This window comes from Anomaloglossus baeobatrachus, chromosome 3 (assembly GCF_048569485.1).
Source record: "Anomaloglossus baeobatrachus isolate aAnoBae1 chromosome 3, aAnoBae1.hap1, whole genome shotgun sequence".
In the NCBI taxonomy this organism is placed as follows: Eukaryota; Metazoa; Chordata; class Amphibia; order Anura; family Aromobatidae; genus Anomaloglossus; species Anomaloglossus baeobatrachus.
The window spans coordinates 163,487,999-163,504,036 of NC_134355.1; the positions used below are offsets into that span (position 1 = coordinate 163,487,999).

At 43.6% G+C, this 16,038-nt stretch overlaps 1 protein-coding gene across 1 annotated transcript in view; it reads left to right on the top strand.

Annotated features, from left to right (window-relative positions):
• The window catches only part of MYCT1 (MYC target 1), an 87,004-nt gene extending 71,445 nt beyond the window's left edge, over window positions 1-15,559 (top strand). The window contains exon 2 of the mRNA XM_075338164.1: window positions 11,142-15,559. Within this exon, the coding sequence (XP_075194279.1) occupies window positions 11,142-11,671 (530 nt within the window). The 3' untranslated portion in view covers window positions 11,672-15,559. The remainder of the gene's footprint in view (window positions 1-11,141) is intronic.
• The last annotated feature ends 479 nt before the right edge of the window (window positions 15,560-16,038 follow it).

Genomic DNA, 16,038 nt, shown 5'->3' on the forward strand with positions numbered 1-16,038 from the left:
CGCTGTCGCTGTGTGTGACATCCAGCAACGACCTGGCCCCTGCTGTGAGGTCGCCGGTCGTTGCTGAATGTCCAGCTTCATTTTTTGGTCGTCACTCTCCCGCTGTGACACACACATCGCTGTGTGTGACAGCGAGAGAGCGACGAAATGAAGCGAGCAGGAGCCGGCACTGGCAGCTGCGGTAAGCTGTAACCAGCGTAAACATCGGGTAACCAAGGGAAGACCTTTCCCTGGTTACCCGATATTTACCTTCGTTACCAGCCTCTGCTCTTGCTGCCAGTGCCGGCTCCTGCTCTGTGCACATGTGGCTGCAGTACGCATCGGGTAATTAACCTGATGTATACTGTAGCAAGGAGAGCAAGGAGCCAGCACTAAGCAGTGTGCGCAGCTCCCTGCTCTCTGCACTGTGACATATAGCTGCAGCACACATCGGGTTAATTAACCCGATGTGTACTGTACCTAGGAGAGCAAGGAGCCAGCGCTAAGTGCGGCTCCCTGCTCTCTGCACATGTAGCACAGCGACGTTATGATCGCTGCTTCTGCTGTGTTTGACAGCTAAGCAGCGATCATAACAGCGACTTACAAGGTCGCTGTTACGTCACCGAAAATGGTGACGTAACAGCGACGTCGTTGTCGCTGTCGCTTAGTGTGAACCCAGCTTAAGTCCGAACTGTGTGCAAAAACCTAAAAAAACATCACTATGGGGAGATAAGGTATGCACTCTTGCATATAGCTATTAGATTTTTCAAGTCAGTATTCACACAGCAGTTTCTGCTATTTCATGTATTCCCCTTACATAGTCACTGGTGTGCATACCTTATCTCCCCATAGTGATGTTTTTTTAGGTTTTTGCACCCAGTTCGGACTTAGAATCGTGTTCCAAACGTTATTCCTATTTGTTAGTAGTTTTTCGTTTGTGAACCCTCCCCAACCACACCTATTGCCAATCCATATCATACGCATAAATAGCCTGGGTCTCAGCTTCCCATACACGGTAAGTTTTTTAACTGCATGAGAGGACACACACAAGCTAGGGACCCCAACGTAGAGAAATACTTTGGCGTAGTTTTGGGGCTCTATTGCATTGATCAATTCAGTAGCTAAATTTCTCTTGATTCATATGTTCATGGCAGTAATGCAGATTCCATTTTTCACATATTCACTCTTGCATATAGCTATTGGATTTTTCAAGTCAGTATTCACACAGCAGTTTCTGCTATTTCATGTATTCCCCTTACATAGTCACTGGTGTGCATACCTTATCTCCCCATAGTGATGTTTTTTTAGGTTTTTGCACCCAGTTCGGACTTAGAATGGTGTTCCAAACGTTATTCCTATTTTTTTGCCAGATCTGACTGATGGCCAGTCCGACCCTGTATACATGTGATTGTTAGACACGTTTCATGATTTATTGTAAGTCAAGCATCTGTTATTCAAGTATCTGTAACTCTTACTACAGGCATGGCTAGAAAATTGTATTACATTTTACATGCAAAGGTCAATTGTGTTTCGATAATTACAAAACAATAAGAATAATCCCAAAACACAAAGTTGACGTCAATAATAGAGAATGCAGTTGGCTAATAGGGTATTATACAAGCAGCAGGTAATATGAGTTATATGTGTGACATAGCTCCACATAATGTCTTATTAGATGTCTCACTGACCATACTGGAAATAACATTACCAAAGCACAGAAACGTGGAAACACTATATGATTTAGGAGACAACGTCATTAAATATCATTATTTGTTCATTTTCTTGCACGTTTCTTTATTTTATTCACTCTTCTTGGAGCAGTTATTATTTACCAAATGTGTAGAAACTGACAAAATGTGAAGATGGCTCAAAATATTAGTCACTCAACATTAATACATAATCTTTCATCATTATTATTATTGACTTTTACTGGATTACATGTTGTAATATTTTTGCTCGTTGAAATACAATGATCCTGCAAAACTTACAATTTTTAACCCTATTAGTTTCCTATTATTGTGGAATATAGAGCCACATAGCATATAAAGTGTTATAGCCATTAGGGAACATTAACCCCTGCCCCACATGGGTGTCCATTAACTGTATATCTAGATTGCTGGTGATTACCCACAATTAGGCGTACAGTTACATCTCAGGGATGGTGGAGGCTCATGAGCTGTGCCCCGCCATCTGCAGCAGGAGATGGCTGTTATACACCGCTAGGCTGATGTCGCATGTGCTGGGACTAGAACTAGTGTGGCGTCCCTGAGGCTTCCATCGCCACAGAGGTACTGCACCTCAGCCAGAGGTGTGGTATCCCATCCTGGGTAAGAAAGGGGTCATCTGCCGGTTCACATACAAAACCTGTGTGATGCCGTGGCCTATCAGGTCGTCACAAGGGTGCCGTGCAATCTGCCCCTCTGCATGGTACCCGCTCCACCTTGGTTACGGGTCCTGTCAATTTGGTGTTGCTACCAACAGGTGTACATAAATCCTGAGGAACACTCTGCACCACACCCACCAACCACCCATTGGGCAGCCTGAGGGGAATAGGCCCACCTACATGGGGGGATGGAAGAAGGAGGTCAGAGATGTCATTAGTTGAGTTGAGTAGAGTTGAGCAGTGAGACAGCGGTGACAGTGCAGGTCACGCTGCGGAGCTGGGCTCCTGTACCTGTCCCAGGTGCCAGACGTTGGCCTGGCCAGGAGATGGAACCCTGATCGCAGGGGGTAGTAACAGGGGGTACGGTGCTGCTACAGAGAACAGGCCGGCTGCCTTGTGCTACAACCAGGCAGGGGCTAGGTCACGACGGGGTACGTGGACCCTAGGCTGGGAAGTAGCTTCCTGCTGCCTAGCAATTCACCCGACGGGAACAGAGTCTTCAGAAACCGTTCCCCACCTGCTCCAGAATCGAGGTACTAGCGCAACGAGGGGGATAGGACTTCCCACAATTGTCCAGAAAATCCCAAGCGTGAACCCTGAGAGCAGGCTCTTCTTGCTAGCCACGCAGGTGAGTAGGACCCGAGTAGTCTTAGGAGAAAGGGATCCACCAAGTTACCCACAGTGCCAAGGGATAAGGCTTCAGACCAACCAGCAACACCAAAGGGGCACGGACCCAGCGTGCTCGACTGAAAGAAGCAGAGCATTAAAGAATTTGGTTTACCTGGTGTCAGCGTCAGTGACTTTGGACTGTGTGAGTACCCGATAACCCTTCAACCCGACGGGTTCCATCCCATCACCAGGCTATGGGACACCAAAGCCCCTACCCACAGAGATGTTAATACATCCTGCTGCTTCAACATCGTCACCGGGCTCCCCAACAGCAGCGGTGGTCTCTCCCATTACCACGCACCGTGGGTGGCATCACGAACATTATCCCATTCACCACCCCAAAACACAAAATCCCCCTTTTTATTTCCGAGGTAGTCGCGCGACCCCGCCTCAGATCCGGAGACCCCTCGAGCCACTGCGGATCCGGGACCAAGCAGCCCGTCAGCTGTCGTGGGGGCGGCACACCTGCACACATCAATTGTTAGGTCACACACCGGGTCAGGGTTTAAGGCAGGTACTCCATTAATGCTGAGAAGCAGCAGCGAGTATACCTAGTTATGGATCCTTAAGTCCCATTCACTGTCCTGGAGGGGTGGAGCCTGGCAGAAGGCGTGTGGGAGGAGTCAGTGGGGTAGTTAGGAGAACTAGTCAGTGTTGCGGACGGGGGTCGGGCCACTGCGGGGGCTGCTCGGATCTGGGTTCGTTAGTGCGGCTCGAGTGGTGGCCGGACCCGGGCTCGTTCGGCCGTCCATCCTCACAACCGTAGGAAGGGAGTATTTACAGGGGATTGATTTGTTGGTGACACCACTCGTGGGTTGCGTTGAGAATTGGTAGCACCGCCACTGCCTGGTGATAGGGCGCCCGGGGCTGATGGAGCGGGGCAGCAGGATGGATTCCCCTCCACGGGTAGGGTATGTGTAGAGCCCAGGTACACGGTATTAATGGCTTCTGGAGGTGAAGTGCCGGGTTGGACCGAGGATAAATGGTGTACTCACATTTCAAAGAATCACACACACAGTCGAGTGGTAAACCAAATTGCCAGTGACCGGTCACCTCCGGCTGGTGTATTTGGGTCCCACACCTGGGTGTAGCAAACAGGGGTCCCTTCCTGCTGCACTCAGTGTCTGTGTCTTCACTGGGACAACTCTGCATGGAACGGGGACGTCCACTCCCGGTACTGTGCATGTTTGGGAGCTGTGGCCCACGAAATCTGACCCTTGGGATTTCTGTGGGTTCTGATGGTAAGATGAAGTTTGTGACTCCACCTGTGGTTTTGCGGCTATGTGGGCCGCCGCTGTGCTGCGGGTTCCCCGGGGCAGTTGGTGATGGCGCAGCTGAGGTGATCTTGTTTCCCACAGGTGGAGCGAGACTCAGGGGCGACCGTTAGGAAGGTCTATGATGGAAATGGATGGGGTGCAGGATGAAGCAGAGGACACAAGGCTTTGCAGTGAAGATGTTTACTCACACTTTGTTCCAAAACTGCAGCTGACCGGTTTCCCTGTGCTGTTCCAGGATTCCCTGTTGTGGGCCTCTGCCAATCCCGAACAGGTCAAGGGTCAGTACCGGTCCACCCCTCTGAACTACAGACTGTCACCTCTTACCGTCACCTCACACCCTCCGGTTCTCACCGGTTCTTGTCAATTGTCACTTTACTTACTCTGACTAAAAAACTCTCCCTGTCTAGAACTGGCTGGTTCTGACTGGTTCTAATAACTACCCCACTGACTCCTCCCACACTCCCTCTGCCAGGCTCCACCCCTCCAACACAGTGAATAGGACTTAAGGCTCCATAACCAGTAATACTGGTCGCTGCTTCTCAGCATTAATGGAGTACCTGCCTTAAACCCTGACTCGGTGTGTGACCTACTATTGGTGTGTGCAAGTTTTGTCTGTGAACCGGTAGATGACCCCTTTATTACCCAGGATGGAATACCAGACATCTGGCTGAGGTGCAGTATCTCTGTAGCGACGAAAGCCTCACGGGCGCCACACTAGCTCTTATCCTGGCACTTTAACACCTCAGATTCCATACTCAATAATGACAATAATCAGTTTAACATAGGGAAATGGATGCCACTGTCAGTTCGGTGGCCCCCCTGCACTGCAACGTGCTGATGGTTGTTATGACAACAAGGCCTATAATGGCCTCCTTGTCTAAAGCCTGCTTTACACCTTACGATATCACATACGATATCGTATGCGATCGTACCCGCCCCCATCATATGTGCGGCACTTTCAATTTGTTGACCGTGTCGCACAAATGATTATTTGCCGTCACACATACTTACCCTTCCATATGACCTCGATGTGGGCGGCGAACATCCACTTCCTGGAGTGGGAGGGACATTCGGCGTCACCGCGACGTCACGCGGCAGCCGGCCAATAGAAGCAGAGGGGCGGAGATGAGCAGGATGTAAACATCCCGCCCACCTCCTTCCTTCCGCATTACTGGCGGGAGGCGCGGGACGCAGGTAAGATCTGTTCATCGTTCCCGGGGTGTCACACACTGCGATGTGTGGTACCTCGGGAACATTGAACAACCCAACGTGCAATTTTAAGGAAATGAACGACGTGTATGCGATGCACGGTTTTACGTTCAATCGCAATCGCACGTAGCTATCACACGCTACAACAACACTAACGATGCAGGATGTGCGTCACTTACGATGTGACCCCGCCGACCTACCGTTAGATTTGTTGTAGCGTGTAAAGCCCGCTTAACATAAACCTCAGTCTATCAGATTCCACCAGGGGCCTGACTGACTGTCAATCAAACACTGACAGCATAGTTAATGCACTGTACAACATTAAACATATAAATAATAGAACACTCGATAAAAATTAATAATCTTCATTAAATATGGAAATAATACAATCATGGAGATATAAAAATGTCTTAAAGGCAAGAAAAGAGAAGGGATAAAGGCAGGAAATACAAATGTGCATATACAAAGCATTTCAATAGATGTTCACCATGATCACCATAGTAAGATGTAGTCAAATGAATAAATATGTAACCACACACCTGGGGGTTTAAGGTGCTCCCTACACCTCTAAATAAATAACTTGAGAGGTCTAGTTTCCAAAATGGGGTTACTTGTGGGGTGTTTCCACTGTTTAGGGACATCAAATGTGACATGGTGTCCTCTATCTAGTTCAGCCAATTTTGCACTCCAAAAGTTAAATGGCGCTCCTTGCCTTCCAAGCCCTATGTGCCCAAGAACTAATTTTCCATCACATATGGGGTATCAGTGTACTCAGGAGAAAATTTATAATAAATTGTATGGTCCACTTTCTTCTTTTAGCTTCATGAAAATGAAACATTTGGAGCTAAAGCAACATTCATATTGCTTTAATTCCTGTGACACTCCTAAAGGGTTAATAAACATCTTGAATATAGTTTTGAGCACTTAGAGGGGTAAGTTTTTTTAAACTGATGTAACATTTGGGTGTTGTCTGTTACATCGATCTCCTCAAAACCACTTCAAATGGGATATGATCTGTAAAAAAAAATTTTTTTGGGAAATTTTGTTGAGAAAATAAATAAAATGCTGATAAACTTTTAGCGCTTCTAACATCCTAGCAAGAAAAAAGTTATAAAAAAACCAGAACATATGACAGCTTACCTTAGACTTGTTTGGTCGGTTAGCTCATTCCATTCACTTCTCCCCTGGTGGACTACACACGTAATAAAGTGAAAACTCAGCGCAATACATTGGAAAGAGAAAAAAAGAAATCCAGCAATCGTTACAAAAAAATCCAGGTTTTTTAAAAAATTTTATTTTTATAAATCCATAAAATTGAGCTAACCTTATTTGCAACTCAGACAGCATAGATAAATAAAGCAGGGTAGTACAGATTACACGTTTTGGTGATTTCATTCACCTTCCTCATGGTCTCACTGAGAAATAATATAGAAATAAAAATGAAAGGTAACTTTAAACACCTGGATTTCTTTGGATGCTTGAGGGATTTCTTTTTTCTCCCCCCCCAAAAAAATGATGTTTAAAAAATAATGCTGTTGTAAGGTAGACGTGACGTGGTAAATGTTATGTCATGATTGACTCCTGGCTCAGGTGGAGCTGAGCCTTTTTTTTAGTTTGACTTCTGATGCAGGTCACATTAGGGGTTAATCCTTTCTGCCTCGTTCTGGAGGTCAGGCTGCTTTATTAGGGTGTTTCTCTTGGACTTCGCCAGTGATACTTCTGGCTCTGCTGTGTTCTGCTCTTGAGTGACCTGTTGTCTGCCCTGCCCCCTCCTGACCTCCGTGTTCACCTGACCTGTTAACCTCCTCTGTTGTCTGTTTCCATCAGTGTCTCTCCCGCTATCTCCATGTTCGTTCCTTATCTGTTTACCTTAATTCTGTCTTGTCTTCCCACTTCCCCTCGCTTCTAGGCTCTGATTTCCCGGCTACTGACTATTTGCTTCCCTCTGACTACATTTAGACTTTGCCCTTGTGTACTTACAAAACCTCATGTTGTGACACGGCTTTCTGACGATTCTACTGCCATCTGTGGGCTTGACTAGTATTACCTCTGCTAGGGAATTCCCTGCTCATACGTTTCCTCCACTTTTACGCCCCCTAGTGGTTTACCAGCTAACTACCTTCTCAGATAGTTTCAGGAATCCTCTCAGTCCCACATTACTGCGCTGTACTGCTATTGTACATCTTAGAGTACAGCGTGACATGTTATTTATTAACTATTTTGTGTGCTATAATTATCTGGTTCAAGGACATAAAATAATTCAAAGTTCAAAATTTGCAAAATTTTATTTTTTGTTACATTTTTGATATTTTCATAATTAAGTGCAACTCATATCAACCAAATTATACCGCTAACATGAAATACAATGTGTTCTGAAACAAATCTCTGAATCATTGGGATATGTTGATGCACTCATACCTCATAAAATGACGTTGGTCAGAATTATAAAATTTGGCCTGGTCAGGAAGGTGAAAACAGGCTTTGGGGTAAAGGGGGTTAATATATTGTAGCACCATATTATGCAACACTGTGTACTTACAATTTGTCGTATACCCTGCTAATTCTTCTCTTTTCCATAGATCTTTCACATGACTTTCATGCCTTGAGATTTGATCTGGTGACCTTCTGTACAGAGTCTGTTTCGTTCTCTGCTGAGCCATAACTTGGTCTGACCTTGTCCAACTGCTGAAGATCTATTGCTTTTTAATTTGCTTTTATTCGTTTGGTTGTGGTTACAGGTGTTCTCACTTGTTTATTGTCTCTGTCCAATCACATTCCTGGTGGGGTTATTTATACTCCTCTATTTCAGCCAATTTTCTGTTGGCTATATTCATTTCTGTGAGGATTGCTATGGAGTAGATCTAGTCTTGCTACTAGTGATTCTACCTGTTTGAATGAGACCGGTTTGGTATTTACGCTGTGTGTTCTCATTTGTATTTCCTATATCTTCCTTCTGTTTTCTATTAGGTTGCTAATAGGTTTCTTTTGCTTGCATTTATTATTTTTTCTTTGTCCACTTGTGGCTGTGTTTTATGTTTACTCCCCTTTGTTTTTTTTGTCTAAAGGTACCGTCACACTAAGCAACTTACCAGCGATCCCAACAACGATAGGGATCGCTGGTAAGTTGCTAGGAGGTTGCTGGTGAGATGTCACACTGCGACGCTCCAGCGATCCCACCAGCAACCTGACCTGGCAGGGATCGCTGGAGCGTCGCTACACGAGTTGCTGGTGAGCTCACCAGCAACCAGTGACCAGCCCCCAGCGCCACGTGGAAGATTGCTGCGCTTGGTAACTAAGGTAAATATCGGTAAACCAACCCGATATTTACCTTGGTTACCACCGCACGGAGCTACTCGTGCAGAGAGCAGGGAGCAGCGCACACTGAGCGCTGGGCTCCTTGCTCTCCTAGCTACAGCACACATCGGGGTTAATTACCGGATGTGTGCTGCAGCTACATGTGCACAGAGCAGGGAGCAGCGCACAATGCTTAGCGCTGGCTCCTTGCTCTCCTACTTACAGCACACATCAGGTTAATTAACCCGATTGTGTCCTGCAGCTAGCTACATGTGCACAGAGCAGGAGCCGGGCAGCACAGGCAGTGAGAGCCGGAGGCTGGTATCGAAGGTAAATATCGGGTAACCAAGGACAGGGCTTCTTGGTTACCCGATGTTTACATTGGTTACCAGCCTCTGCAGAAGCCGGCTCCTGCTGCCTGCACACTTAGTTGTTGCTGTCTCGCTGTCACACACAGCGATCTGTGCTTCACAGCAGGGACAGCAACAACTAAAAAAATGGCCCAGGACATTCAGCAACAACCAACGACCTCACAGCAGGGGCCAGGTTGTTGCTGGATGTCACACACAGCAACATCGCTAGCAACGTCACAAAAGTTGTTCGTTAGCAGCGATGTTGCTAGCGATGTTGCTTAGTGTGACGGGGCCTTTACACTGCACTCTTTCCTTATCCTGGTTAGCTGTTTGTAGCCAGATACCCTCTGGCTTCTTAGGAGAACGACCTTTTAGGAACCCAGGACCGAACCATGTTTTTTCTGGGGAATTTTAGTCTTTACAGGAACCAGTACGGTGTAGGTGCGTCTTCAGTCGGGTTTGAATTATTTTCTCCCTTTACCTGTGTGTAAGTTTATACAGGCATAATAATGACATGATTAAACACAGACTAGCTAAATCCTTCTAAGCTCTCTATAGAAACAGGAAGTCTCTTTCCCTGTATGAGTCATACCCCTTTACAACCCCGACCCAGCTGCCCAGCTCCTCCTGCCTGCCAGTGACCTTGCAATGATTATTCATGCAGGGAATAAAGACTTTCTATATAAGGCTTAAAAGGGTTCAGCTATTCTTTTTTTTTTAATCATTTGATGTCTTAGACCTACTGGAAAAGAGATGAATTTACTGGGTAGAAGGGCAAAATGAGCAGTTGCAATATATAATATGATGACTACGATATATTAACAGGAGAAAAATTTTGATGGGAGTACTTCTTGAAATTGCATTTTGATGTTTGTGTGAATATAGTCTTGAGAAGGGATTGAAATCTGTTCAGGAATTTACAAATTTAACATACTTTCTATGATCTTTGCATGCCTGAAATGAACAAAATGTAATAACTATTAAACACTCCCCTGAAGAATTGTCCTGTTTCAGTATGTGTATTATTCATTTTAAGAACATTGATAATTTATGACAGTTTTTTCCTCAAAGTTAAAATTTGATTTTATAAAAAAAAAATGTGGACTTTATTAATATTCACTGTTATTGCTGCAATTTTCTGCCCTGATATTTCTGGAGAGATTAAAGGTAACCTGGATATAATCTGAGAATAGTATGATGTTGGGACAAAAAGTGATTCCAGTGAGTGTCACCTTACTGGTCTGCTTGGTATAGATTTGATAAAATTACTATTTTTTTTTATTGCAGAAGTAGCACATCTCTGAATACTGAGCTCTGTATAACTCCATCCACATCACTGATTGGCATATTTATGTGTACATTGTGCATTACAAGAAATCTACTAATCAATGATGGTAGTGGGTTATATAGAGTAGGGAGAACTTCATGGAATGAGACAACTAGTCCTCCAATGATAATCTACTGGTGACTAAACACTGCTTTTCGGAAAACTACAACAAGCGGCCTAATAAGTGACCCTTAACTGGATTCAGGGCCCTTGCCCCTACTTCATGCTGTTCTCTGACTAAATATAATCTGCAGAGAAATTCCATTCCATTAAAGCCGCACAACAACTACTGCAAACCATCCGGAAATCCACCTTTTAAATTCATACTTTCTCTTTTGTGGTCTAATTTGTATCTAATTTTTTTTTTTTAAATACTTTTTATATGCATGATGTGTTAAAACTGGGTAATATTATACATTTTTTTAACATTGCTAGCAAATATGTCAGGTATTTAATGGTACATCATTTAAATAGGGGGGATTAAAGAGTGATTCATTTTCTCTGTAGCCAAAAGGAGCAGTTTTCAAATTATTCTATTTTAATTTCAGTCAAATTATAGAATTGTTTACATAAGGAAATAGGATAATAACTAATTTTCTATTACTTTAAGTGTATTTATGTTTAAAATTATATTAATTTTACATTTACAGGTGGAGTAATACTATCCTTTACAGTCTCCATTGCCATTGGATTGATCATTGGAGGTATCATATGGATACTGCTCACATGCTTGTCCCGCCGGCGGGCCAGTGCAGCTATTTCTCCAAGAATGACCAGCTCATCAAGTCGGCGTCCTAGAACTGCCTCTCAAAACCATGCACTAAATAGATCTGGATTTTATCGCAACAGTAGCTGTGAACGTAGGAGCAACCTCAGCCTAGCCAGCTTAACTTTTCAACGACAGACTTCACAAGAGCAACCAGATCCATTTGCAAGGAAATCTAGCTTCAGAGCATCCACCTTTCATCCATTTTTACAATCGCCTCCTCTTGCAGTTGAAGCTGAGAGTCAACTTGTTACTCTACCTCGCAGCAACAGCACATCACCTACAATTAACACTACTAACAACTTTAGTCGTCCAGACTTCCATTGGTCTAGTAACAGCTTACGTCTTGGCAACTCAACTCACACACCACCTCCAGCTTATGAAAGTATCATTAAAGCATTCCCGGACCCTTAAAAATTGGATCAAGCACTTATTGGAAATTTATCTGTTAAAGTATAACTAAACATTTAAAAGTTTTTGCTATATTGTGGCCCCTTAAATGCTTTGTCGAATGGTGGGGATCAGGTCCTGAGACCCTCACAAATTGCTCAAACCACCTTGTGAGTGTGAAATCATAGACTTTGTTGACCCAGTACGCAAATATGAGTGTACTTATGTCAAGAGTGAAGTCAAAGTGATTTGAATAATTAGTGGGGCTCTTTAGACCTGGACCTTCACTATTCTACAGGCATTTAACGGAAATCTGTCAGGTAGGTAAAGGAAAGCTTAAACAGCACTGTAGAAGGGAAGGGGGCAAATCCAGAGATTTCAATTAAATCAACATGTACATATTATGAAAATAATGGCAGCAATCCCAGATTTAAAGTAAGAAAAAGTAGTGCCTTTATTAAACCATGTCATTACATAAACCTGTCAGGCAGAGTTGAGAGAAGTATCAACTTTCAAATTTCCTCAAATTCGCAGGTGTCTGTGAATTCAAACACTTTGTGAGTTTGATTCTTGCAAATTGAATCACAAAGAATACATTTAAAAATGCCCACTGTAATTTTTACATACTGCAGAAGTTTCAGATAATGGGATAATGACATTAAACGCCAATACGTGGGCTTGTCCTGAAGCTAAAATATATCATGGTCTGGAGCAGCCAATGAGACTGACTATCACAGCTAATATAAAAGATGGGGGCTGGCAAAGAGCGCTATTTTATGATTGTATAATGTAAGTATAGATGGTCAGAGTGCACTTGTTCCTGCTGCCTAAAATATAATTTTGGATTAGCTTGATAAAAACCCTTTGTAATTCCTTAATCACTTTACGACTAGCAAACTTGTTGGACATCCAATAAAATGGATAATTTTTTACGTGTAGTTGAAAAACCATTATTTCTTCATGTTCAAAAGAATACATTTGTTTTGCCTCTTTAAATAAAGGGATCATTTTTGGACAGATTGTGAAAAAGCTAATACTTCTTCATTTAGCAAAGAAAAATACTCTTAATACTATCTACATGGGGAAAATTGTTGCAGTCCCCACGTGAAAAAAATATATCTTCTTTTATTTGCACTGCCTGTGTATAAACACATTCCCCCCCAAATAGACAGCTTTTGGATTGCTTATACAATTTAAGTCCTTCTCAATGTCTGAAACTGCAATGTAAACGACCCATGACGTACTGGGTACGTCATGGATCGTGTGCCGGTAAGCCCCGCCCCCTGCCTCCGGCAGGCGGCCGCGATCCGCGCACATATCAGCTGTTATCAACAGCTGACATGTGTGCCTGCTAGCCGCGGGTGGAATCGCTTCCACCCGCGGCCATTAACCCCTTACATTTCGCTGCCAAAATCTGGCAGCAATATGTATATGGGCGCCGCCATGACAGTCACTTACCCTGACATGATCACGTGACTTTCGGTGGTTGCCATGGTAGCACAGGGTCATGTGATGACGCCTGTAGCTAACATGACTCACTTCCTCTCAATGCCGGAATACAGCCGGCATTGAAAGTAAAGCAGCAAATCTGCAGTTCTCAGCTCTGTAGCTGAGATCTGCAGATAGTGCAGAGCGGTCGGATTGCTGATCGCTATAGCCCCCTAGGGGGACTAGTAAAATAAAAAAAAAAGTAAAAAAAAAAGTTTTAAAAATCTTAAAAAAATAAAAAAAACCTAAAAGTTCAAATCACCCCCCTTTCACCCCATTGAAAATTAAAGGGTTAAAAAAATACAAAATACACACATATTTGGTATCGCCACGTTCAGAAATGCCCGATCTATCAAAATATAAAATCAATGAATCTGATCAGTAAACGGCGTAGCGACAAAAAAATTCCTAACGCCAAAATTATGTTTTTTGGTCGCCGCAAATTTTGCGCAAAATGCAATAACAGGCGATCAAAAGGTAGCATCTGCGCAAAAATGGTACCGTTAAAAATGTCAGGTCGAGACGCAAAAAATAAGCAATCACTGAGCCTCAGATCCTGAAAAATGAGAACGCTACGGATTTTGGAAAATGGCGCAAAATGTGCGCCACGTTTTTTGGACAAGCTTGTGAATTTTTTTTAACCCCTTAGATACAAGTAAACCTATACATGTTTGGTGTCTACAAACTCGCACTAACCTGAGGCATCACAAAGATATCTCAGTTTTACCATATAGTGAACACAGTGAATAAAATATCCCAAAAACTATTGTATGATCACACTTTCTTTGCAATTTTTCCGCACTTGGAATTATTTTGCCGTTTTCCAGTACACTATATGGTAAAACTTATGGTTTCATTTAAAAGTACAACTTGTCCCGTAAAAAACAAGCCCTCATACGGCAAGATTAATGGAAAAATAAAAAAGTTACACCTCTCGGAAGAAGGGGAGCAAAAAACAAAAACGCAAAAACGGAAAGTGCCCGGGGGCTGAAGGGGTTAAATAAGCTGATGGTTACCACCAGTTAACGTATCCCGTAACCAGATAAGATGAAGTCATTTGTATTTTAATAAGGCCCAAAATGGGTTCAATTCAGACTTTAGAGACATATGTTCTGAGCAATTAGAAGCTTATCAGTATTGCAATTTACAGCAATTTTTTTTTCCCTGCAAATCATATTTTTTGGGAAAAAAAAATTGAACCTGGCAAATTCGAATTTAAAATGATCCGGTTACCTCTATGATCAGGCGAATCATGCTGCCTAAACCACAGGCGGGATTGCTTATACTTTATAACATACTCACACAGAAGAACTCACACAGTACATACCGTGAAGAGACTGATTTGTTATTGCGTTTCCACCTGTTTTTTCTATGTCAGAACATTTTGAGCAAATGATAGAATTGTATGCAACATTTTAATGGATCAAGTAAATGTTTACTCAAAAAATGCACAAAAAGTTATAGAGACATATTTAGAAAATCTTTTATTTTTACCCAAAATTAGTAAATGGTTTTGCTCAAAACTTATAATTCATGTGATCAGTTTTAGGTATTTGGAGCAATAATGACAAAAAATACCACTAGACACAAAAGATAAGTGACTTAAAAAATGTAAATGATGAATTAGGGCCCAATAATTTAATGTAAAGAAAAAACAATATAAACAATATACAATAAATGGGTCACTTTAAACTAAATGTGTCAATATTTGACTCGCTTTATAAATTTTGCAGTGTACATCTACTATGTACATGGACACTGAATCACCGATATGTTGCTTGTTTAAAGGAAACCTTTCAGGTCCAATATGCACCCAGAACCACGAGCAGTTCTGGGTGCATATTGCTAATTCCTACCTAATCGTCCCTGTATACACTAGCATAGATAAAGAGATCTTTAGAAAAAGTATTTCTTATGCTAATGAGCGCGTGGACTAGTCCCCTGGGTGTTAGTTCCACTGGTTAGTCGGCTCCATTAGCATGTTAGTTTGCCCCTGTGGCTGTGCTAACATGCTAATGAATACGCAGCGTCAGAGGATGATCTCACTCACCTCTCCGCCGCCATTGCCGCCCGACATTGGATTTCAGCTCAATGCATATGACCCCGGACTTTTGGTCATGTGCACTACTTCAGTTTAAAGCCAGGACGCGTACAACCCAGCTTCGTAGTCCGCATGACCGAAACTCCAGGGTCATGCGTAGTGGGCCAATATCCAGCGTCGGGGGACAATGGTAGCAGAGAGGTGAGTGAGATCATCCTCAGACGCTGCGCATCCATTAGCATGTTAGCATACCCACAGGGGTGTGCTAACATGTTAATGGGGGCAACTAGACAGGGAAACTAACGCCCAGGGGACTAGTTCCTGCACTCATTAGCTTACGATAAAAGATCTTTAGAAATACTTTTTCTAAAGATCCCTTTATCTATGCTAGTGTATACAGGGACGGTTAGGCAGGAATTAGCAATATGCACCCAGAACTGCTCATGGTACTGGGTGCATATTGGATCTGAGGGGTTCACTTGTAGTCCTTGTGCGCACTAGATGGAATTTCCAGCGGATTACCCGCGGATTTGCTGCATGTTTTGCTGCAGAAAATGCCAGCGTCGGAATGGCTACTGGAGGAATCTCCAGTAATACCAGCCCTGGCCGCGGTTACCTGCACTGAACTCCGGAGCTGTCACCTGAGCTCCGGAGTGCAGCATAGACTAAACTGTGAGCACCGAGTGATTGATTCCCTGGTGATTGCAGTTTAGTTAAGGCTGGGCTGATCTCCGGAGCTCAGATGGCAGCTGTAGAGAGGCCGGGCTGCACTCCGGAGCTGTTACCTGAGCTCCGGAGATCAGCCCAGCCTGAACTAAACAGCAATCGCCGGGGAATCAATCACTTGACGCTTGCAGTTTAG